The 24,304-nt window shown below is 36.7% G+C and overlaps 1 protein-coding gene across 5 annotated transcripts in view; it reads left to right on the forward strand.

The window, feature by feature from the left end:
- Nucleotides 1-21,272, forward strand: part of ARHGAP6 (Rho GTPase activating protein 6) — a 703,646-nt gene extending 682,374 nt beyond the window's left edge. For all 5 annotated transcript variants that reach the window (XM_069063000.1, XM_069063001.1, XM_069063002.1 and 2 more), the window contains exons 10-13: nucleotides 4,556-4,653; nucleotides 13,046-13,308; nucleotides 16,811-16,891; nucleotides 19,101-21,272. In XM_069063000.1, the coding sequence (XP_068919101.1) occupies nucleotides 4,556-4,653; nucleotides 13,046-13,308; nucleotides 16,811-16,891; nucleotides 19,101-19,822 (1,164 nt within the window). In that variant the 3' untranslated portion in view covers nucleotides 19,823-21,272. The remainder of the gene's footprint in view (nucleotides 1-4,555; nucleotides 4,654-13,045; nucleotides 13,309-16,810; nucleotides 16,892-19,100) is intronic.
- The last annotated feature ends 3,032 nt before the right edge of the window (nucleotides 21,273-24,304 follow it).

The following is a 24,304-nucleotide window of genomic DNA, read 5'->3' on the forward strand; positions in this document are numbered from 1 at the left end:
CTTGCTCTGATCTTGCTATTTTACTGAAAACATAGAAGTTGTCAATGAATTTCCTCATCTTCTTTCTTTTGTATCTCAAAACCTTTTTATGTCTTCACCAACCCACTTCTCCACTTTGACCTAAGAGAATGGAGTATCTCCCATCCAGAAAGTAAGTTCCTCCTTCATTCACCGTATTGGTGCTAGACCTACTGTGGACATCAGACAGGCTTAGCACACTGCAACTCAAAACCCCAGAATTCAATTGGTCACAATCTTCAGCCTTCTCGGAAGCAAGGATTATAGACGTATATCACCACAATCTAGTAGGCCTTCTAAATAAGATCATTGAATATTCAAAGTTTTTTACCTAAATGTCCCCATAGGGGGAAAAAAAAAACAAGTGGAAGATGTATACTTATTTTCTATAGACCATTGGTGTCAAACTCAAATAGAAATGGGGGCCACCAAATCGTACATAAGGATCCCTATAGGCCTCATATTGACTTAAAAACCACATATTAGCATTACTTATGTCGTATTGCATTTGTATTTATTTTATTAAATATTTCTCAATTACAATTTAATCTGGTTCAGGTTGCACTTTGGCGTATTGTAAGCCACACTCTATAGGCAACCATGTTTGATATCGCTTCTCTAAACTATGAATACACAACCAATCAAACTGGTTCTTTAGTACATATATTCTGGGCAGAAACTACAGATGAACAATCCAATAGGAAGAATATAGGCTGGGTTGCATTTGGGAAATAAGATAATATTTTCAGTGACCTCATGCTGCTCCATGAAACAAAATTATTTTTAGCGTATATATTCTTCTTCTGATGCTCTGTGGCTATGCACCACAATCTTCCAAAATATAAAAATTGTCACTGATTCAAGGAGCAGTGGGGAAAATTGTGATGGATATAAGCAGGCTGCAGTATATTACCAGTAATCACATAGATAGAAGTAGGTAAAAGATATCATCTCTGATTGGAAAAGGAGATGAACCACTTATGGACAGAGGTCAAGGAATAACAGATGGATTTCCCAAGTGATAGCCTTGAAGGTTAAAAGACAGAGGAAAATCTCCCCCATATGTTAGGTAGACATTCTAAGGAGAATTTATAGCAAAACATGAACAAGAATCACATAAGATTACTGAAATTTACATGATTGGAGGAAATACTCACTTTGATAAGATTATAGATGAAGTAAAGAATGGAAATAGAATCCTTCTTAGAGCCTAGTGTTCTGCACACATGGTAAGCACTTAATGAATTACACTTTTTTATTGCTTTGAATTTTACTTTATCTCTCTCCAGGGATTACTTTAAATTGTACAGATAGTTTACTTTCACTGACCCAGTATCATGTCAGTAAATAAAAATGCAATTTGGAAATTACTCTTCTTTTTTGTTTTATGATACTTAACTGTTAAAAAATGCAATAAAAATCAATAGCAATTTCTTGAAAATTGCTTCCCATTAAGAAGCATAGGATCTTAGCTCTTCATCACTCCTGAAAGATGGCTCAATACCATTTACTCATGCCTCTGCCAGTAGTCTTGTGAAGTCCCACAACATAATAAGGTCACAGCTACTTCAAACACAGGACAGAAAAAGTTTCCAGGAGCAAAAGGTCATTCTTTGACCTCTGTCTAAACAAGAGGAAGATTACATTGCTTTTGCTAATGATAAATTTTGGTTGATTAAGTCTTGATGCTCATTAAACCAATTACGCTGAAAGAGAGTGACTTTGAGTAAAAGCAGGCATAATAAAAACAAAGAAAAGAACTCTTCTAAGAAGAGGATTCTTGAGTCACTCCAGAATAGGGACAACTTTGCATATGACCAATTTAGATTTATATCCCTCCCTCTGAAGAGTAAAACAATGTGTGAAAGTATGTCATAGCAAAAAAAAATGTGATATGGTGCCATAAAAAAAAATGCAATTTTTTCTCTTCCACACTATTGCAAGTTTTCCCAGGAAAAGAAGAGGTTCCCTTATTTCTACAAACCATGGTTTGCTGTTTCACATCTTATCTCTGTGTTTATTAACAGAAGTGGCATGACTGTCCTTTTCCAGGTCCTCACAACTCAGCAACACAAACTCTAGGGACACCAATGAGATATAATCCCCTGACATCCAATTTGGAAGGGGGGCAAGATGCATAATTTTCATCCACTTAACGTCCTTAGACAACTTCCCTCCATAAGCTTACAACAGCTTTGTCTCTGTTAGAAAAATACTTTGTCCTTAAATAGTTTCATTTTTATTTTATTTATTTATTTGCATCTACACATTAGAAAACTGTAAAAGTCATGTTCAACATTTTCCCTTGACTATTCCATTTAAGTTATTCTGACTTAGTGACCTCAATCTCCTGCCAATAAACTCTGGGTTTGGTATTGAGAAAAATATGCAGTTGATGTGCATATAAATAACAAATTTAGAGGGTAGAGGAGGGCATTTGAGAGAGCCTGCTGAAGTCACCTGCTGAAAGTGAATGAATGGCTCAAGGTAAGAGTTCAAGGAGAATGGAAAATTTTAAATGAGTTTAAAATTTCTGAGCATCATTGAAGGTCCAACAAAGATTAAATAGCATTCAATCAATATAATTCCATGAGTTCCTCCAGAAAGGCTGCAGAAGTTCCTTCGTTTTACAGATGAGGAATATGTCCTCAGACAGTCCTCATCTGGCTGACTTGATCAGATATATATACTTGATCAGAAAATATACATTTTCTTTAAAGTAGAAATGCAAAGGGCTCTGAGGCATATCAATATGTCTATCACTGAAATATGATAACTGTCTTAGAGGTCTTGAAAACATACCCTCTACATTCCATTGTATCAGTTATTTTAGGAAAGCAATTTTAAGATTGCACAGCTACTCAGCTCTTTTTGTGGTGGCAAAGAATTAGAAATTGAAGGGAATGCCATCAATTGGGGAATGGCTGAATAAGTTGTGGTATATGATTGTGATGGAATACTGTTGTGCTATAAGAAATGATGAGCAGGATAGTTTCAGAAAAACCTGAAAAGACCTTATATGAACTGATGGAAAGTGAAGTGAGTAGAACCAAGAGAACACTGTACACAGTAACAGCAGTATGACCAACTTTGAATGACTTGGCTCTGCACAGCAAGACAATGATAGAAGATAATTCTGAAAAACTTAGGATGAAAATGACATCTCCCTTCAGAGGATAATAATACTTTTGCAGTCTGAATACAGATTGAAACATAATTTTTTAAACCTTTATTTTTCTGTCTTTGTTGTTATTCTGTGTTCTCTTTTGCAACATGGTTAATATGGAAATATGTTTTTCATGACTGCACATGCATAATCTATGTTAATGTGCTTCTTAAGGAGAAGGAAGGGAAGGGAGAGGAGGAGGCAATTTGGAAATCAAAAATTACAAAAAAAAAACAAATGTTAAAAATTGTTTTTACATGAAACTGAGTAAAAAATAAACTGATCTTCTGACCCCAAGTCTAGTACTCTTTCCATGATATCATGTCACTTAACATGAATGACAATATCTATAGGTAGTCATGTTTCTAAGTGGCTGATACAGGGTGAAAGTGAAAGTCAAAACAATATCACTAATAGGCCTTTACTCCAGAGAGATCAAAGAAAAAAGAAAAGGACTTAAAAGTACAAAAATATTTATAGTAACTTCCTTTGTGGCAGGAAAGGATTAGAAATTAAGGGAAATTGGGAGATGGCTGAACAAATTATATAGGTATGTGATAAAATTCTATCGTGGCATAAGCAATGATGAAAGAAATGTTTGTTTGTAGGGGGGAAGGAAAGGCAATTGGGGGTAAGTGACTTGCCCAAGGTCACATATCAACTGTCTGAGGTCAGATTTGAACTCAGGTTCTCCTGACTCCAGGTCTGGTGCTCCATTTACTGTACCACCTAGCTTCCCCTAATTAAATGTTTTCAGAAAAACCTGGAAAGACTTGTATGAATTGATTCTAGTGAAGTGAGCAGAATCAAGAGACTAATTTATACAATTCCAACAACTCTGTAAAGACAAAAAACTTTAAATGACTTAAAAACTCTGATCCATGTAATGACCAGCCACTATTCAAGAGAACTCATGATGAAACATGCTACCCACCTCTTGGCAGAGGTGAACTTAGGGCACAGAATGAGATATATTTTTTGACAAGGCCAATGTGAGGATTTATTTTGCTTGACTATGCACATTTTTACAAGAGTTTTTTTCTTTTCTTTTCAATGGCAAGAATGGGTAAGGGAAGGGGGTGGGAGAGAAAATATAATTTTCAGTGAAAAAAATGTGATTTTAAATTTAAAAAATAGTAATGGTTAACCTTGGAAATGTGAAGGTCAAAGGACACTACAGCCAAGATGCTGCCTTTTTACAAAGCCTCAGAGTAAGATTGTAGTCAACAAAACAATTAATCTCTTTCTATGATACTTAAAACTGGCTTTTATTTTAGTAGTCTCTCAAAAAAAAAAAAGCACATGCCATAATTCCATGCTCTTAGCTATTTGTCCCTAATATTCTTTTCTACTTGTTTTTATTCCTTCAAGGTCCCTCCAGATCTCCAGAATGAAGTTTTGATCAGCCTATTAGAGACTGATCCTGATGTTGTGGACTATTTACTCAGAAGAAAAGCTTCCCAATCATCGTGAGTACTCTTGTTTTTTATCCTCCAACTTCATGTTGGGAATTTCCGTTTCTTTTGGGAAGAATTAGAAAGGTTGCCAGTTTCCACGGCATTTTGTGCTCTCTTTCTAAACATAGGCTGTTCCCACACAGGATAAAGTTTAGTGGAGACTTGGCAAGCATCTGGCTGATTTGATTGATGCAAACACCCAGACCAGATAATTTAGACAAAAAATTCCACTTTAGCGCTTTACCTTGATCATAAATCTGCTGACCAGATCTCCACTTCGTTTCATCTGAGTAGATACAGCATTAGAACATTTCCCTTTTAATTACATTGATTTTGCAAAGGAAATTAGGCATTTCCTGGGTTGTTTAGGTTCTTTTGAACATATTTCTTGGATGGGGGATGGGGGTAAGAACCAAGCATTATCTAGTAAGAGTTCCAAGGCACATTGATATGTCTACTACTAAAATAATGGGGTAGCTGTTTCTTAGAGGCCTTTAAAGCATATCTTCCTTATGATGCCATTTTGCTTTTTACTGTAGAACTTACATACTCCTGGAAAACTTAAGGATATGCTGAAGATATGCTTTAACAGAACCCCACTTATCTGAGTGTATATACACTCTAGTCAATCTGTTACCTATTAATGCTCTCATGCATTTTAAAATTTATTGTTTCTATTTATAAAAATGTGTTCTGGGTCACTGAATGCACACATTAAACACTATGTACTTGGTTTTAATAAATGAAATTCATGCAGAATTCCATGCCCTGCATATTTGGACTTTGTATGTATTATACAAAACAGGATGGTTATTAAGCAGTCATTTGATTGATTTGATCAAGGAAAGTCAAATCAGATAATTCAAACAAGTAACTTTTGAATTTTCATGTTTGTTTAGGTACTTTGAGGAATATAAAAAAATGTAAAAAAGGCCAAAGTGATAGTAAATAGTGCAAAGGGCTCTGAACTACATTCAATATGTCAGCTACTGAAATAGAATAGTTATATCTTTGAGACCTGTAAAGCATACCTTACTTGCACTTTTTGCTACACAGTATATTTATTGCTGAGCTACATAAACATAGCTCAAAGGGTTAAAAAAAAAAGTCAGGCCCTCAATTATTGGTGTTGATTATCCATGCTAGTCAAATTAATGAATAAATGCCAAATTGTCTATATGAATATTCAAAATGAAATCACCTCCAGTCATGAGGAATATCATTAACAAGGGGGGAAAAGGCTTTAATGTGTAGTATCACAAAAATGTTCTGATCTGTATATGACCATATAATTTTCATTATTACTTAAAGTATGTAATAGAGAGCAGTGTCTGTTCAAGTATCTCTTTCCCTTTCTCCTTTTTTAAAAAACTAAACTCCAACATAGAAAACTGTTTTACTAGAATATTTTAAGGAATTTACAAAAAAGCAAGGATACCATACCATAGGTCTTCCTCCTCCTTCTTTCAGCTGCCTTTAGGGTCCCCTGTCAATAACACTTATTGCCTTTCAGCACTACTAAATTAAAATTTGTTACTCAGAAAGGAAGAATTTTTCAATGGTTCATTCTTCCAATCAGTATTCATTCACACCTACTGTGTGATGAGTATCATCCCCTTCTGTTATCAATACTGATCAGTGGGGCGGCTAGGTGGTGCAGTGAATAGAGCACTGGCCCTGGAGTCAGGAGGACTTGAGTTCAAATCTGGCCTCAGACACTTAACACACACAAAAAAACTAGCCATGTGACCTTGGCCAAGTCACTTAACCCCAGTTGCCCTCTAAAAGGCAAAAAAAAAAAAAATACTGATCAGTAAGATTCTAGGCTACTGTGACAGGAGTAATCTCTCTCTCTTTATATATGTATATATACACAAATATACATATATGTCATAGATAAAGACAATACAAAAATAGTGAACATGGTGGAGGATAATAAGGAATTGGGCCTGATTAGAAAGAATTAATGTCAGGAGAGTTGGAGCTAGAATTAGCAGGAACTAAAGTTGGATAGGTCAAGTGGAATCATATTATAGAGAGCTTTGGGTGTCAGACTGAGGAGTTTTGCTCCTAATGAGATCCTAATGTTCTTTTTTAAGAACAATTTTAGATTATGATCCAGTAGGGCTATAAGAGATATTTAAAAGAATCAAGTCAAATTAGCCCTTTTGGAATATATGAGTACACACTGTCCCCACTTTTTATTGCCCAGAATTTAACTATTCCATTCATATGGCATTGCCTAACAAAAACCTTCTAGTTGCCTGTTCCTGTTCAACTATTTTCACTACTGTTCAATCAGATGAAAGAAAGAGAATGCAAAAACAGGAAAGACAGCACATGAACAGTTAGTGTTTTGATGATCTCTGAGAAGGCATTGAATCTGAAAGCATGGACCACATATATTTGATCTGATGAGCCATGGAGAAATATGGCAGCATAATGAAATGATAAAAAGAGTATTCTAAAATAGCTGATACTGTTTTTAGTTGTGTCTGACTGTTACCTCATGAACCACAGAATGTCAATAGCATCCATGGGGTTTTCTTGGCAAAGATATTAGAGGGGTTTGCCATTTCCTTCTGCAGTAGATTAAGGCAAGCAAAGGTTAACTGACTTGCCCAGGGTCACACAACTAGTAAGTATCTGAGGCCAGATTTGAATTTAGGAAGATGAGTCACATTGCCTCAAAATTGCAGATAGAAATGTGTGAAATGCATTGGGAATTCAAACTTGGAGACTGGAGGCAGAAAGAACGGGCTAACAGTCTGGGTATTAGGACGTGAGGTCTTAGTCAAAGCCAATGGCAGTGGACCACAGAAGCATTAGAAGAGGGGGAAAAAATCTGTTTGAAAAATGAATAATAATTGATTGGAGTGAAGAACAAAGAGAGTTGGTGCCAGAGGTCAAGGCCATCATTTATAAATGGCCATTTTGAAAGCATTTATTTCATATACATTTAAAAACCGTATCATTGATTTGCCCTTTAGTGTTTTTCCTCTGAAACTAGCACTAATAATATCTATAGTAAAGCTTTGGACTATTTCTTGTGATGTCAGAGGGAAAAGCAACAGATTTTATTTAGATGGGGGGAAAAAAGTTTCTAAGACAATGTAAAACCCAAAACATTAATTCTAATTTATGTTATGAAACATTAAAAACTTTTATAATGATTTAAGAACTCAGTGTTTGGGGTATTTCTCCTTTATACACATCAGAGTTTGAAAAGATGAGAGAATTCACTTCTGTGTTCTGATTGGAACTTTATATTTTTTGGCTTCAACTGAAAATCTTGAGTAAGAATGTCACAGAGAGATTAGAAGAGATTTGTTCCATTTTATTGCTAAAGATCCAAGACTTTCAGTTAAGCTTCTTTTTGATTTGCTTATTTTGTTTGAAGGATTTATAAGGCTGCATTTTCTCTAAACTTAGTAGAATAGTTTTCTACTTTTACATAGGGACATGGGGGGAAGGGCCAGTGCAGAGGGGAATTAGGAAGGGCAATCCTAGAAACCAGGAATATTGACTGTGTAGAGCAGCTATTTGAAAGAAAACAGTCCTGAGAGGGAAACAGAGAAACATTGCTAACAATGATTTTAGAACTACTAATAAATAGCAAAATCTGTGGCCCAACTAGTTTTAAGTATAAATTTAAATATAAATATATGAAATGTTTTCCTCCAAAATAACTAATTATCTGCTTTCTGTCAAGTATGTACCTCATACTAGCAGTGGTAAAAAGGTCAATAGAATATTTACCATATAACCATACTTACCAGCAGTTCATCTGATCCCTTGATTCTCAAACTTCATTTCTAAAATATGGCTCTTTCTTAAAATCAAATCAAGTTTAATCTTTAAAAAAAAACTTAGATAAAACAAAAGAACTTAAACATTTGGGTGCTGCTAACTATGACTATGACTATTGCCAGTTAATTGCTGAGAGAGACAGAAATACACAGAGAGAGAGATTCTTCTCATAAGACAAGTTTCTGAAAGTGTTCCAGTATTGACCAGAACTTATCTTCTCTCATTGCTAAGTAATGTGACATCATAAATATGACAGAAAGTTTTGAAAGAACAGAAAGTATTATTTTACCATTTTGGTATACTGTATATCCACTAAATTTCTATTCTTATGCCTTATTGTAAAGGGGTAACTTTGAGTTTCCATGTCTGAAAAGCACAAACTCTGGTGGGACCCACCGTGTTGAAAAGGCCTCAGATATGGTCCTAGGACATTCAAAAAAAGAAGTCTTTCTAAGGTTTGAGAGGTACATGACTAGAGAGTTGGGTACCAGATGATGGTTTTTTCTTTTGTTTTGTTTTTTTGGTCACAGCAACTCAGGAAGACCATTCCCAAAAGTGTAAAGGGGTTGTCATTTACATCAGTAGAAGGAAGTAAGTACCTATGGTGATGAAATTATAGGTCTTGAAGTATTGCAGGACACTGCCGTGAGTCTCATTGACTTCAAGAGTTGTTGTGTTTTACTAGTAATCCCCTTCTACATTTCCAGGGAGTAAAGACTCACTTTAATGTATCTGTGATCCCATCACCATAAGGCACTAGCTCTATCAGTTTTTGCAGTCCATCTATGTGACCTTCTCCTCTTCTGTGATTCTTGGCCTTGTGCTTCCATAATTCCAAGTACAGAAGGGTTTCCTTTGAATATTTAACACCAAAGTAGTATTTGAGCTGCTTATTTCTCATCCCTCACTTTCAATATACGACTAGCTCACTTACTTTTCTAATTATATTTATTATGGCTGATATATTTTGTACCACTTCTCATGTTCAAGGCACATTTGATAGGCCATTTATACCCACTATGTGTAAATAGCCATCAACTCCACAAAAATTAAACATGTTGAATTTTAAAAAACCTTTCCTCCAAGAAAGTTTTAGTGTAAGATTTGCTTTAAAAATAAAACAAAAACACTTGTGAGAGTAATATGAAACAGGAAAGTCTATAGTGACAGGTTTCATAGAGTATGAATGTCTATTCTGTCTGTGAAAAGCATAGGAAAAAAGAGAAAGGCATCTGAAAGATAAGTTAAAATGGAAAAGAGAATCACCTAAGAGTGATTTGGAACATTCTTTAAAAGAGATATGAAATTTTTTCAATTTTAATAGGTATCCTGTAAAAAAAAATTAAATCAACAGCACTTTCTACTCACCTGACATAAATCTAATGATTGATGATTACAAATCAGTCAGGGATGTGACTATTAAAAACCTTGACCAACTGAGCTGCCAATTAGTACAGGAAGGTTCATTGTCTGCTAACCTGAGTCATCAGCCAGAGGCTTGTAGGAAAGTTAAAGATGTTTCACTCTTGTGTGGGGACATTCCCTGGGGACATTGCACAAAGAGATGTTTATACAGAATTGTATAATAATTAACTTGAAATTGACTTGAAATCCTCCATAAGCTCAAAGCTGCTGTGGTGGGCGTTGCATTCTTTCCACAGTACAATTAAGAGCTTCAGAGACGTGGTTATGCCCATTATGTTTATCAGTTGAATTATTAAGTTACAGTATAAAGCCAGCACATTTTTTAATACTCTCTGGGTATTTCTTTTCGGGGAAGGTCGTCATGGTGCTATATTGGCAGCCCATGGGGAATTGAACAGAGGTTTTCCATTTATTCACAGAACAAGTACTGTACTCCCGGCTGCAGGGCAAGCTTCCCCACAGTACTCAGCCAGTGTGTTTACACCCTGACCTGGAGGGACCACGCTAAGGGTGAGCGTGCTATTCGGTCTCCATCCTCCTTCAATCTTGATTTAGTTAGCTGAGACTGCAAATGGCGATGCCTTAGTGGTCTTGGTTCTAATGTGTTTGGCAGCCCATCTTCCTTCTGTGGTATCAAACAAAAAAATCCAAGAGTTGCTCATCCCACCAAAGAGGTGTTTAGTCTGAACATATATGAATCCATCCCAGATAGAGCCAAATTAAAGAAAGGATTAGGCTCCCACACCCTCTAGCAATAGCTCTGCTAGCTAAAAGTGTTTCCTCTTTAAAAAAGAAAAAAAAAGTATAGGGATTATGACACTTGTATTCATTGTCCTCCTAGACTACAACTTGGAAGTCATTTCCTGTTGCTCCCTGAGACTGAAGTCAAGTTGGGCTTCTCAGGGACAGTTTTACTTCTGAAGAGAAAAGCCAGGCGGTCATGTTAATTTGATCTTTCAGCCATCTCCTGAAGGGGCACCATTTTCTCACACCCTCTCGGTTTCCCAGTTTGGACATTGGGTCTCCGTTGGGATATTCTAGATGGATTCATGAACATTCTGTGATTAGAGGGCACTGCTTGGATTTGGTTTGGGAGCCTCCATGGAGGTGTTTGATGTTATTGTTGTTCAGTCATTTCAGTCATTCCCAACACTTTGTGATCCCATTTGGGGTTTTCTTGGCAGAGATGCTGGAGTGGTTTGCCATTTCCTTCTCCGGCTCTTTATCCAGATGAGGAAACTGAGGCAAACAGGGTTAAGTGATTTTCTCAAGGTCACATAGCTAGTAAGTGTCTGAGGCTGGATTTGAACTCAAGCCTTCTTCACTCTGGACCTGGTGCTTTATTCACTATACCACCTAGCTTCCTTATTTTTTAAGATACAGGATTTCACTTGATTCTCAACATAACCAAGTGAGATGCTAAATTACTTACCGTAAGTCATACATCTGGAACTCAAACCCAGGCTTTCAGAATCCAAGTCTAGTGCTCTTTCTAAGCAATATTTTACATTTCTTACTTACTTCTCAGATATGGACTTTCTTTTCAGTGTCTAGAAGCATTTCCCCTCAGTGCTCCCTCAGATTGGGCTATATATAGTATGTGATAATAAGCTGAGCAAATGAAAGCAGCAGAGCTTTTTGCTGTTAATTAAATGAAACTCTTGGGGTTTCTTTTTTGTTTGTTTGTTTTTCCAGTTTCTGGAAATAATCTTAAATTTAAGTCTTTCTTTTCTCAAACTCTTCCAAGATCTGGGAAATAACTTAGAATTTTCTTGTGGTTCTTGCTACATAAGTCATCTGACATCAGTTATCAAAGATGGGGAAGGAGGGATTTATGATTCCTGGGTGGGCAGTAAATGCCCTTTTAATAGAGCATTTTTAAGTTCCTCAAAATTTCAGGGATAGGTAAAGTATCTTAAAAAATACTTGGGCTAGAGAAGAAAAAAAGCAATCCACATATTTTATTATGGCTAATGAGAATTGCTGGCGATTCAATACTTGCTTTCAAGTCTTCTTGCCAGAGCTGTTTTCCTCTTTCTTACTCTATTCTGGGTGGTTCAGTATTGCTAGAACATGCTGGCTTGCAAGTATTTACCTTTCTTTTTTCATAATAAAAATATGTGTTCTGAAAATCAGACCGAAAAAATTCGGAGAATGACCAAAGGAAATAGAGAACAGGGAGAAACAGGGTTATTTTTGTGCTTCTTTATCAACCTGTGATAATTTCCCTTTAAGATGTTATCAGGGACACTGTATTGAGGAGGGTAGAAAATAACAGATTATTCAAGGTAAGACCTCTTTTGATATTTTAGAAGATCATGGTTTTTGTTTTTTTGTCCTATTTACATTTTCTCAGTGTTGTGTGTGCCACATTTCCATAATAGATACATGCACATGTATTGTATTTCAGGCATGTGCTAATTGTATTTATTACATAGTTTATGAACAGCATTCATCTCAAGAAACATGTTTCATAAAAATTTACAAAATGGAACAGAGGGCTGGTCACTTGATGGTGACCTATTATTGCCATCAAATATGAACAGAAAGCAATACACATACACTACATATTTTCATTCACCACACAAAGCTTAGGACAAAACTCATGTGAATGGCTTTATTAAATTTCAAGTAGAATTTGATTCATATCCATTGTTCTTATCTGAATGGGATTTAACTTGGATTTAAAAACCATTATTTGTGGTGGGAAAGCTAAGAATTAGTTATTTTCCAGGGATATAGTGGTTAATTTCCATGGGAATTATACCCAAGGCTTTGCTTTAGAAATGGAAAAAAAAAAGAATGACAGTACTTAATGCAGTACAAAGTGGTCAAAATAATATAAGAATCCCCCAGTTGCCCTCCAAGGAAAAAAAAAGCAAAAAAATAATAATAAAGTAAGAATCCATTTACTGTTCTCTCGCTTCGTTCTTCTCACCCCCCTCCTTGGTTTGGTAGTTTATTGAAACATCTGTTGAGTTGTACTGACCTCTGCTGACCATTACATGAAACATCTTCATTTCCTTCAGAGAAAAAGTGCTGACGTTGTTTGAAAGGTCTTTTTGTTTCAGCACCTGTGCTCATGTGTTACCTTCCCATTGTTGGCATAGCTTTTGTACTGAAGATTTATTGATTATTAATATTGTTTCTAATGATCTTGTCCTGGCAGAAGCCCCCACCTGCTGAGATCAGAGGGTTCCTTTTCCATGGAAGGGAGACATTCATCTACTGACTCCAACAAGGCCTCAAGCGGAGATGTCTCCCCTTATGATAATAACTCCCCAGTGCTGTCTGAACGCTCATTGCTGGCTATGCAAGAAGATATTGTCCTGGGTTCAGAGAAGCTTTACAAGGTGCCTGAACAATATATGTTGGTTGGCCACTTGCAGTCTAAATCAAGGGAAAGTTCTCCTGGACTATGGGCTGGAAAAGGTATGGCTTGATTGTCAAAAATGCAACCCATTTATTTATTTACTTTTAGTTTACAACATTCAGTTCTACAATCCCTTGAATTCCAAATTTTCTCTTCCTTCTTCTCCTCCTCCCCCACCATGCATGCAGGCAGCATGCAATCCTATTTGCTACAAATCCTACAAATACTTTTGCATTATACATTAGTCAAGTTGTAAAGAAGAATTATAACCAATGGAGTGAACAATGAGAAAGAAGGAATAAAACAAAACACAAAAGAGAGAGAGCATTCAGACTCTGTAGTTCTTTTTCTAGATGTGGATCTCCCTTTCCATCATGAGTCTTCTGGCATTGTCTTTTAACCTTGCATTGCTAAGAGGAGCCCAGTCTATCAAAGTTAGTTGTTACAGATACATTGTGTATGTAATTGTGTACAAAGTTCTCCTGGTTTTGCTCTCCTTCACTGTTTATATAAGTCCCTCCAAGTTATTATGAAGTCCATCTACTCCTCGTTTCTTATAGCACAATAGCATTCAGTTACATTCATATAGCACAGCTTGTTTAGTTAGCCATTATCCAATTGATGGACATCCTCTTGATTTCCAATTCTTGGCCACCACAAAAAGAGCTGCTATAAATATTTTTTTTACGTATAGGTCCTTTCCCATTTGTATGATCTCTTTGGGATACAGCCCTAGAAGTGTTATTGCTGGGTCAAAGGGTATGCACTTTTTTATAGGCCTTTTGGCATAGTTCCTAATCATTCTCCAGAATGGTTGGATCAATTCACAACTCCATCAACAATGGAGTTCCAATGTTCCAATGTTTCCACATCCTCTCCAGCATTTATCATTTTCCTGTTTTGTCATCTTAACCAATCTGATCGGTGGATGGTTATTTTCTTATATATGTTCTGTTGATTTGTTGATTGTCTCAGAGTCCAATCATGCACTCAGACGTCTGGAGTCTCACCGAAAGCATGCTAACGTAGTCATAAATTTTATTCTCTTTATTTTTTTTTTTTTAGCAATTGGGGTTAAGTAACTTGCTCAAGATTACACGGCCCATTATTTCTGGGTGTGGTGCTAAGTATCTGAGCCAGGATTCCATCCCTAGGTCATCCCGACACTGGGGCTGGTGCTCTTACTCACTGAGCCACCTGGCTACCCCAAATTTCATTCTCTTTAGAGACATGCTATGGTTTACTCTCTTATCTCATCTCACAGTGAATTTATAAATCCTAAGTTATTGGGTTTATCGACAGAATTTTGAATGCAGTCCAGACTGGACCAGTCTCAGATCAGACCAGTCTCAACAGGTGTGTCAGGAATCGAGTAGCAGTTTAAGAGTTTCAGAGTTAGGAAAACACTTGCAATTGGAAGTCATCCTGAGTAGGAGGGCTTAGCATATTGGAGTGCCGCCAGTGCTTATATACATACTGGACTGGACTGTGACATAATCATTTTTAGGTCTTGAACCAGAGTTCTGGGATGGGTGATCAAGAGTACAGTACAAGGACGAGAGATCATGAGCATGTTAGAGCTGTGATGGATGTTGGCTCTCAGGTCCCTTGGAAATAGAAGGAATGAACATCTGGTACAGTATACTTTGCCAGAGGGTGAGATCAACCAGAATGCAGAGGACAATTGTTATGCCAAGCTCAGGACACAGTCTGCTTGCTGGGCCTTAGCTCAGGGAAACAGGGTATCTCCAAAATATTTTGACAGGTTTAAGTGGCCTGGTTTGTGCTATCCCAGATTGTGTAGGTGTCCAGCTTCTCACAGAATTCTATACTTTCCTTCTATTTTCATCATAGTCTTTCTTTCACTGGAGTCACTGTTTGCTTACTCTAAAGGATTACATATTAGGGATATGTGTCCTAAACTCCATGAAGAAATAGACATATTGAGTTTCAGATGCCTATAGGACATCTATAGGGGCAACTAGGTGGCAGAGTAGACAGAGTATTGGACCTAGAGTCAGGATGATTCATCTTCTTGAGTTCAAATCTGACCTCAGATTTGTGACCCTGGACAAGTTTCTTAACCCTGGTTGCCTTAGTTTCCTCATCTCTAAGATGAGCTGGAGAAGAAAATGACAAACCACTCCAGTATTTTTCCCAGGAAAACCCTACATGGGGTCATGAAGAGTTGGACATGATTGAAAACAAGTGAATAACAACAAATAGGACATCCAGAGAGACATGACCAACAGGTAGCTGGAGATGCAAAATTGGAGTTTAAAAGAGGGACTGGACCTAGCTATGTAAGTGTGGGAGGCGTCTATATGGAGATTTTGGATCTATGGAAGGTAGTGAGAACACCAGGAGAAAATGTAGAGAGAGAAAAGGAGAGAGCCAAGGACAGTCATAGGATATACACAGGTATGGGTATGTAACATGGATCCACCTGCTGGAGGACACTGAGAAGATCAATTAGAAAAGGAGAAAAAGTACCACCATGACAAAGTAGTGTCACAAAGGTCCGTGGAGAAGAAAGAATTTCGTACAGGGAGATCCAAATCTGAGTGGGTAGTGAAGGTGTAGAGATAGGCTGGAAGGTATCTGGTCCTGGTAGCAAGGGCTAGTGACAGCAGGTGAGATAACAAGATATCAGTTCTAGCTAGTTATCAACTAGTCACATAGTTGATAAAATGTCTGAGGCAGAATTCAAACTCAGATCTCCCTGATTCAAGTCCAATATTCTCTTCACCTGTGCCACCCAGCTACCTAAAAGTGGTATGCAGTAGGCTTAAGAGTTATTCTCTGAGATCAATTTGTATATAAATGTTTTGGAGTTTGTTTGGGAGGATTTTTTGGGGAGGGGGGTCACAAAAGCCATTTCAGGGGTGGCTAGGTGGTGCAGTGAATAAAGCATCAGCCCTGGAGTCAGGAGGACGTAAGTTCAAATCCAGCCTCAGATACTTAGCAGTTACTAGCCATGTGACCTTGGGCAAGTCACTTAACCCCAATTGCCCTACTTTCCCCCTCCAAAAAGCATGCATAAATAAATAAATAAACAAATAAACAAACAAACAAATAAAAAGCAAGCTATTTCATCAGAAAGTCAGATATGTCCATTTGTGGATTCCTTGAAAATTAGCAAATTCTCAAGTGTATGGAATTCTTCTGAGGGTTGTAATATATATACATATATATATGTATATATATATATATATATATATATATGTTACCAGGTGTCACTTTGATTTTTTTTTCTGTAAACTGACCTCATAGCATTTATGTTTGCACTACTCATGTGGCACTTGACATTGTTTTTCATTGATGAAATCACAGGCACCTTGCATATACTGCCATAAATACAGAAAGGGCACTAGTTACCTGCACATATATGTTTTGTTTCTCCAATTTTGTCAGCTTTGTGAAGGCAAAAGTAATGTCTTAAAGTTCTTTGCATCTTCCATGGCACCTGGTGCTTTGTCTAATGTGGGTTCTTTATATAGTTCCTGATGATTAATTGACTGTATCAGTTCATATTATAACATTTCATTAACTCTTCTTTAGATGTGTCAGAGGAGCCCTTCAATATTTGGGGAACCTGGCATTCAACATTAAAAAGTGGATCCCAAAGCCCAGGAATGACAGGTACAGTGCTATTTTTAAAATACTATTTTGGCAAATCTTAGAGGATGTAATTGATTACCTTGGGGTGGGTGGGGAGGGTTGTTGCTGATTTACTTCCAGTCTATCTGAATCCAGTAGTAATTTAGAAGTTGTTTCTTGACATACAATGCTACTTCAGTGGCTCAGGTGAATCTAATCATAAAAATTCTCCCTCTAGTGGTGGAAATCATAACCCATCCTCATAACTGCACTTTGCACACATCCTACAAAGAATGACCTAACACACGGAAGTCTTCATCTATTGGAAATCTTTTGTATTCCAGGGTAGCATTGGAGGTTCCCATTACAGATACCCACCAGATATGCAATATTTTTTTCCTTGTTTTTGCTTTTTTGGAAGGGGGAGGGCAGGGCAATTGGGATTAAGTGACTTGACCAAGGTCATACAGCTACCAAGTGTTAAGTGTCTGAGGCCGGATTTGAACTCAGGTTCTCCTTACTCCAGGGCTGGTGCTCTATTGATATGCCAATTTTTATTCTTTAATTATTTTATTGTTTTTTTGAGGGGGTGCTTTTTGGTTTTAAGTCAACAAGTAATTTTTTTTTAAGCACTTACTCTATGCCAGGCACTGTTCTATTTGCTGAAAGTCACAGGCATGTGACTTTATATAATGCCCCCTCCCCCACTACACCTCTGACATTGAACCCTCCCTTGGAACAAAGAAAAACTATTAAGTCCAACCAACTACAGTTAACACATCTGTTAGTGTTCTCTGGCACTTAAGTCATTATTGGTAATATGCTACAACATTACCAACATATTGGTAATGTGCTACCTCTATCCACCAGGCATCTCTCCATCAAAGGAGAAGATGCTTTATCCAGCTGGTGTGGAATGGTTCTAGAACTCTGGTCCTTCTCTCATCTCCTCTTTCAGTTGTTATCAGGCTCTGAAAATACTAGTTTCCAAAAACGTCCTTGTGCTTTTGGCCTACATGTTGCTTTGAGAGGGAGTCTCCCCTCTCCCAAGAAAAACAGGACCACAGAGACATCAGGTCACTTCTAAAAGCTGTATGCCCAGACCCAATTTTCTTGAGAAATGTGTTCACCCTGAGTTTCAGGAAGAATACAGGGTAGGAAGATAAACACTGCAGCTGCTGTATTAATTGTCTTCTTGGTATGAATAGTATGTTTTAGCTTCTGGCCCTCTTCCAACAGGTTTCATTGATAACAAAGTCTATCCCCTAGATTGTAAGCTCCTTTAAATAAATTATTTTCCTATAGTCTTCATAGCACCTAGTAAAACTATGTACTATATACACCATGTCCCGAAAGTCTGGACACATAGGAAATCCCATTAACTATGCATATTTTCAGGAAATGAAATGAATGAAATTTTCAACATTTTATTTAATTAGCATAAATTTTAGCCATGACAATTTTGTATGGAATAAAAGCTTTCATTAGCTATTGGGGACTATTTTCCATATTAATGAGATTAATGTAATTAATTAATGAGATCTCCTATGTGTCTCCTGTGTCTTCCTATGAAATCTCATTTGTACTAATTAAATAAAATGTTGAAAATTTCATTCATTTCTTGAAAATATCTATAGTTAATGATATTTCCTATGTGTCCGGACTTTAGGGACACCCCATACAATGTGGACATTCAGAAAAATAAACTGGCAGGAATGAATATTAATTACCAATAATAATAAATATTTATATAGTATTTTAAGATTGCCAAAGCATTTGACACATATAGTATCACAAGCCTGTGAAGTAGGTGCTAGTATTTTTCCTACTTCACAGATGAGGAAAAAGTCTAAGAGTTTTACTATAAACCCAGAATTGTATGTATTTTCATACAATTTCATATTGCCACCTAAAATAATGATTAGCAAATGTAAATGTTATTCTTTGATTTGGGGCTGTCTGACCCTGGGCAAGCCACTTAACCTTGTTTGTCTCAGTTTCCTCATCTATAAAATGAGCTAGAGAAGGAAATGGAAAACCACTCCAATATCTTTGCCAAGAGAACCCCAAATGGGTTCACAAAGAATAGGACCATTCCTGTAACACCAGAACAACAAAATCTTTCTTTGGTTAAGAACAATTTGATACTACCATTCTTGTTTAAAGGGGTTGAGAATGGGTGGGAAAAAGGGCGTATGAAGCTCCAGTGATCATATTTCCATATTCTTCCCCTTCCCATTCTGACTTCCAGGCTCCTATGGAGACATCTATGAAAGCAGCTTCCTTCGTCCAGGGCGGTGTTCCCTTTCCCAGGGGAACCTCTCCCTGAACTGCCCACGCTGGCAGGGTGGTTCAGCAGAACTGGACAGTGGGAAGCAAATCATCAGAAGGACTCAGACCACGGCCATCATCCCGGAGTGCAAGCCCCACGCTCCAGTATCTCGAGTTTGCAGCACACCCCAGATACCGGGAAAGAGGTGGGGCTCAGAACAGTCTCATTCAAGATCTGAGCAGTACTTGACTTTGAGTAGTGCAGAAGACCTCAGTGAAAGTGACTTGGATGTGACGTGGCTGCAAAACAGGGCCAAATCTCTGTATCTGAGAGTAGCAGAAAGTGGCAGAAATGAACAGAGGCCTTCACCTCCCTACCCGGGCCCAAGGAAGCAAGTTTCAGCACCATCTCAGCAGCCCACTGAGAAACCCTTGTGGAGACTTCAGAGGCCAGAAGAGAGTTCAGAGACTACTGCAAAGGAGGAAGGACAAATAACTGTCTCCACTGACAATTCAGATCTTGGTCAGGAGAATCAGGACACAGTGAAAAAACTGGGCAATGCTTATTCTATCGAAGCCAGTGATCAGAACAGTAGAAACTTGGCAAATCCAGACTGGCATGATTGGCAGAGGGAGCGATGGCAAATTTGGGAGCTCCTATCCGCTGATAATCCAGATGCCCTCCCTGAAACTCTAGTATGACCACTCCCCACACCCATCTCCCTCTTCCCCTCTAAAAAAAAATACACACACATCCACACAAATTGCCATGAATGTCTGTTCTTCCCTCCAGTAGGAAAAAAGAAAGAAAAATGATGCTGTTGGACAATCAGGTGAATTCTTATTCATCTTGTTTTCACACCAACTAAAGTTTGTGTAAATGTTTTTTTAAAGTCAACACTATTTTCACTTTAAGATTTTAATAGCACTGTCAAATGTCCATTACAAATAAATTTCTGTGGCATAGCCAGCATTTAAGGAAGAAAAAATGGAATGAAACTATCTATTTTAACAATTGTGCCCACATTGGCTGCATGTAAGATAAAATTCTATTGCTTTGGTGTAGCTGAATGTATTTATATGTCTGCAGTTTTGATGATTGTATGTTCTGTAATGGGTTATGTATGATAATCATATATGATGTGTTCACAAACCGAAAACAAAAGGAACAATTTTGATGGTTTTTTGTTTTTCTTTTTTAATCACTGCACTTATGTTATAAGCATTGAAATTCTATAGAGTGTGCACAAGCAGGTTTCTGTGCTTTTTAAATATACATTTGTAAATGGAGGAAATCGCTTTTGTCACTGCCTGAGAAAAACACTAAACTTAGAGAGACAGAAAAGCCGTATTTTTTATAATAATAGTAGTGTGATGGGGAAAAAATATAGTTGCCACATACTTTTTTTTCATATAAAAATGCTTGTGAGCAAAATTTTAAAAATTGATTCATTATAAAAATTTTTTTTAGATTTCATTAGAAGCTGTTCAGCTACTCAGTCAGGAGTAAGGCCGTGCCTAACAGATGGAAGAATAATTCAAAAGCCCTTCTCTCCAATCTATGCTAAGTACAATTTTATATAAACAGTATATTTAATATATTATATATTTATAATGTATGATTTTTATATATTTTTCAAAACAACAAACTGGAATCCAACTCTGAAAATTTTAAAGCCTAAATTAAGATATGCAAATTACAATTGAATGTGGCTTTTCCTTTTACCCCACATGCATTCAGTGTTAAAAATAAATAAATAGATAGATAAATGCAGTGCTTAGTATGCTTTAACATATTAAAATTATGTTCGGAAAGAAATCCAATTTTGCATATACATGACACCAAAGGCTGAGGAAACATTTTCTTCGATGATTTTAGGCTGCTTTGTGAACTATAGTAATACTGTATAGTGTTACAGTATATGTTTGGTGTTTTTCAAGTAACTACAAAATCATTTCATGGCCAGCAGATGGCAATTTACTTCAGTGTTTTAAGAAATTTTTCACTTGATAAGGGAAAGTGTATTACATATAAAAATAATTTTCTAAACCATGCTACTCTTAATTTTAATGAAGATAATGACTTTTTTCAGTGATGTTGTCTCTAAGTTCTATGTGCCATATTTGAATAAAGAGCTAAGCAAAAACCATATATTCTCTGGCATCAGATATCATTGAAAATTCATAAAAGAAGTTAAAATATTATGTCTGGAAAATTTCTCATGCAAATTCAACCTAGAGTGTATTGTGAGATTATTAGGAAATAGCTAAAAAGAAAGAAAATCTTAGATTATTTAAGGACACAAAGCAGGTAAATAAACTTCCTTCCACTCAAGTGTTCTTCCTACACTTCCTTGGAAGGGGGAGATAATAAGCAATGAAAGTATTGCCAAGGGAAAATCATGCTTTGGTCACCTTCTACCAACCTAGAAAGAATTCAAATATAGCCCTAAAGACAGATAGACTGGACTTCCACCCAAGTACCAGCCTAACTAAATTGAAACAGACTTCTTAACAGAGCAGGTTGAAATTTGGGGCACTATAGCAAACTCAGAAAGACCATGAGAAGGAAAGGCAAAGTTCACTGGGGCTTTCACTCCCTTACAGGAGACTCCCCTCATACATGATCTCCATATGTGTGCATGCACACACACACACACACACACACCATTATTTCTCAAGACTTTATTACACAATGGAATCATAGATCTGGAACAAAATATATAGATTTGCATGGGATAAACATATCTGTATATATTACACATAATATATTATACATGATATATATTGTCTTGTGTACATGTGCATCATATGCATGCATGTATATCCAAAGCTCTGGATCACCACATGGTTCTTAGAAAACACACCTACCAATTCTATTAGTGGTCAAGGATATGGTTTGGCCCCGTTGATATAAAATCATTAAGGATAAATATAAATAATATATTTATTTATAAGGATACTCTCTGGGTTACTAATCTCAGGTTTCTATTCTGTTCAATCCTTCCCAAGTGAAAAATTCCTCATTATTTTCTCAGTTACTTGAGGCTGCTATTGAATTCCGTTTTAACCATTTTTCCCATCCTTTCTAGTCTGAGGATTATTTTCCTTGGCAGAGAGAACAGAAGTAAAAAAAGGTATTGGAAATTTGAGTCTCCAGCACTCTTTTCTCTATATTGCTTTATCTCAATATCTTTGCATTCTTCATATCTCTTTAACTCAAATGATAGTATCAATCTGAGTATTTAATTTTCAGGAAGAAAGAAGAGGTTTCAGTGCAAGAAATGGAGTAGGCAGAGACATACAAGATAAACCACTGGAATGTGGTGCCACCACATAGAAGAAAAAAAGAACTTTAAAGTCTAGAGTAGTCAACAGGATCATTTGGAGCCTGAAAATAAAATTTAAAAACAAACAAATAAATAAATAGTGAATAAAAAAGAATGAGAATGGGGAAAGGGAAAGGGATATTGACTTTGAGGATTAGAAAGTTATTGATGTCCTTTTAGAAGGTACTGAGGATGTAATCAGATGTTAGACATTACGGAGTCAGTAAGTGAATTTATGCCAAGCTACACTCAGTAAACTAACTAGCTAATTGTACACAATCTCCTTCATTTCTTGCTGTTAACATCTGCACTCTGGGAACTCTGGAATTTGGCTATAATATTCCTGGGAGTTTTCTTTTGGGGATGTTTTTCATAAGGTGATTGGTGAATTCTTTCAATTTCTATTTTGCCCTCTGGTTCTAGAATATCAGGGCAATTTTGCTTAGTAATTTCTTGAAAGATGTTGTCTAGTCTCTTTTTTTGATCATAGCTTTTAGGTAATCCAATAATTTTTTTTTCCTTTTTGTTTTTTGGAGGGGGGAAGGTAAGGCAATTAGGGTTGTGACTTGCCCAAGGTCACATAGCTAGTTTTGTGTTAAGTGTCTGAGGCTGGATTTGAACTCAGGTACTCCTGACTCCAGGGCCAGTGCTCTATTCACTGCGCCACCTAGCTGCCCCATAGTCCAATAATTTTTAAATTATGTCTCCTGGATCTATTTTCCAGGTCAGTGGTTTTTCCAATGAGATATTTCACATTGCCTTCTATTTTTTCATTTGTTTGGATCTGTTTTGTAGTATCTTGATTTCTCATAAAGTCATTAGCTTCCTTCCATTTGCTCCAATCTAATTTTGATGGAGTTATTCTCTTCAGTGAGTTTTTGAAATTCCTTTTCCATCTGGCAAATTTTACTTTTTAAGGCATTCCTCCCCTCATTGGCTTTTTGGGCCTCTTTTGCCATTTGGGTTAGTCTATTTTTAAGGTGCTATTTTCTTCAGTATTTTGGGGGGTCTCCTTTAGCAGGCTGTTGACTTGCTTTTCATGATTTTCTTGCATCATTCTCATTTCTCTTCCCAATTTTTCCTCTAATTCTCTTACTTGATTTTCAAAATCCTTCTTGAGATCCTCCATGGCCTGTAATCAGTTCATATTTTTCTTGGAAGCTTTTGATGCAGGAGTTCTGAATTCATTGTCTTCCTCCCGTTCCATGCTTTGATCCTTTTTGTCCCTCAAAAAGGATTCTATGGTCTGTTTGTGCTTCCTCTGCTTGCTCATATTGGCAGCCAATTACTTGACTTTTGAGCTTTTTGCCATGGTAGAACTCTGCTTCTAGATTTCAAAGAGCTATTTCCCAATAGATCTGCACTCTGGAGTCTCTTTCATTTAATTTTTTAAATTATTATTTTATTTTTAATTTATATATTTTGTTTTTATCTTATATCACCTCGATTTCCAAATATATCCCTCCTCCCAGAAAGCCAGAAGTAACCTATTTTCATATCAACAGTAGTTGATGCTTACAAAGCATTTCAAAATATATTATTTCATTTGGTCCTTGCAATAACCCTGTGAGGTGGGTTCTACAGTTATTTTTATCCCCATTTTATAAATAAGGAAATTGAGACTCAGAAAAATTAAACAATTTGACACAGATAGTATCAGAGGAAGAAATCATACCCATATTTTTCTGACTTTGAATGCATCATACCATCCACTAGGCAGGAGTAGTAGATAAAATGCTGTGTCTGGGGTCAGGAAAAGCTCAAATCCAATTCTAGAAATTTGCTAAGTGTGTGACCCTGGTCAAGTCACTTAACCTCTTTCTGCCTCAGTATCCTCATCTGTATAGAGAGGATA

Source organism: Petaurus breviceps, unplaced genomic scaffold (genome assembly GCF_028583685.1).
Source record: "Petaurus breviceps papuanus isolate PSGF00001 unplaced genomic scaffold, PetGlider_PUasm1.0 90515, whole genome shotgun sequence".
Classification (NCBI taxonomy): domain Eukaryota; kingdom Metazoa; phylum Chordata; class Mammalia; order Diprotodontia; family Petauridae; genus Petaurus; species Petaurus breviceps.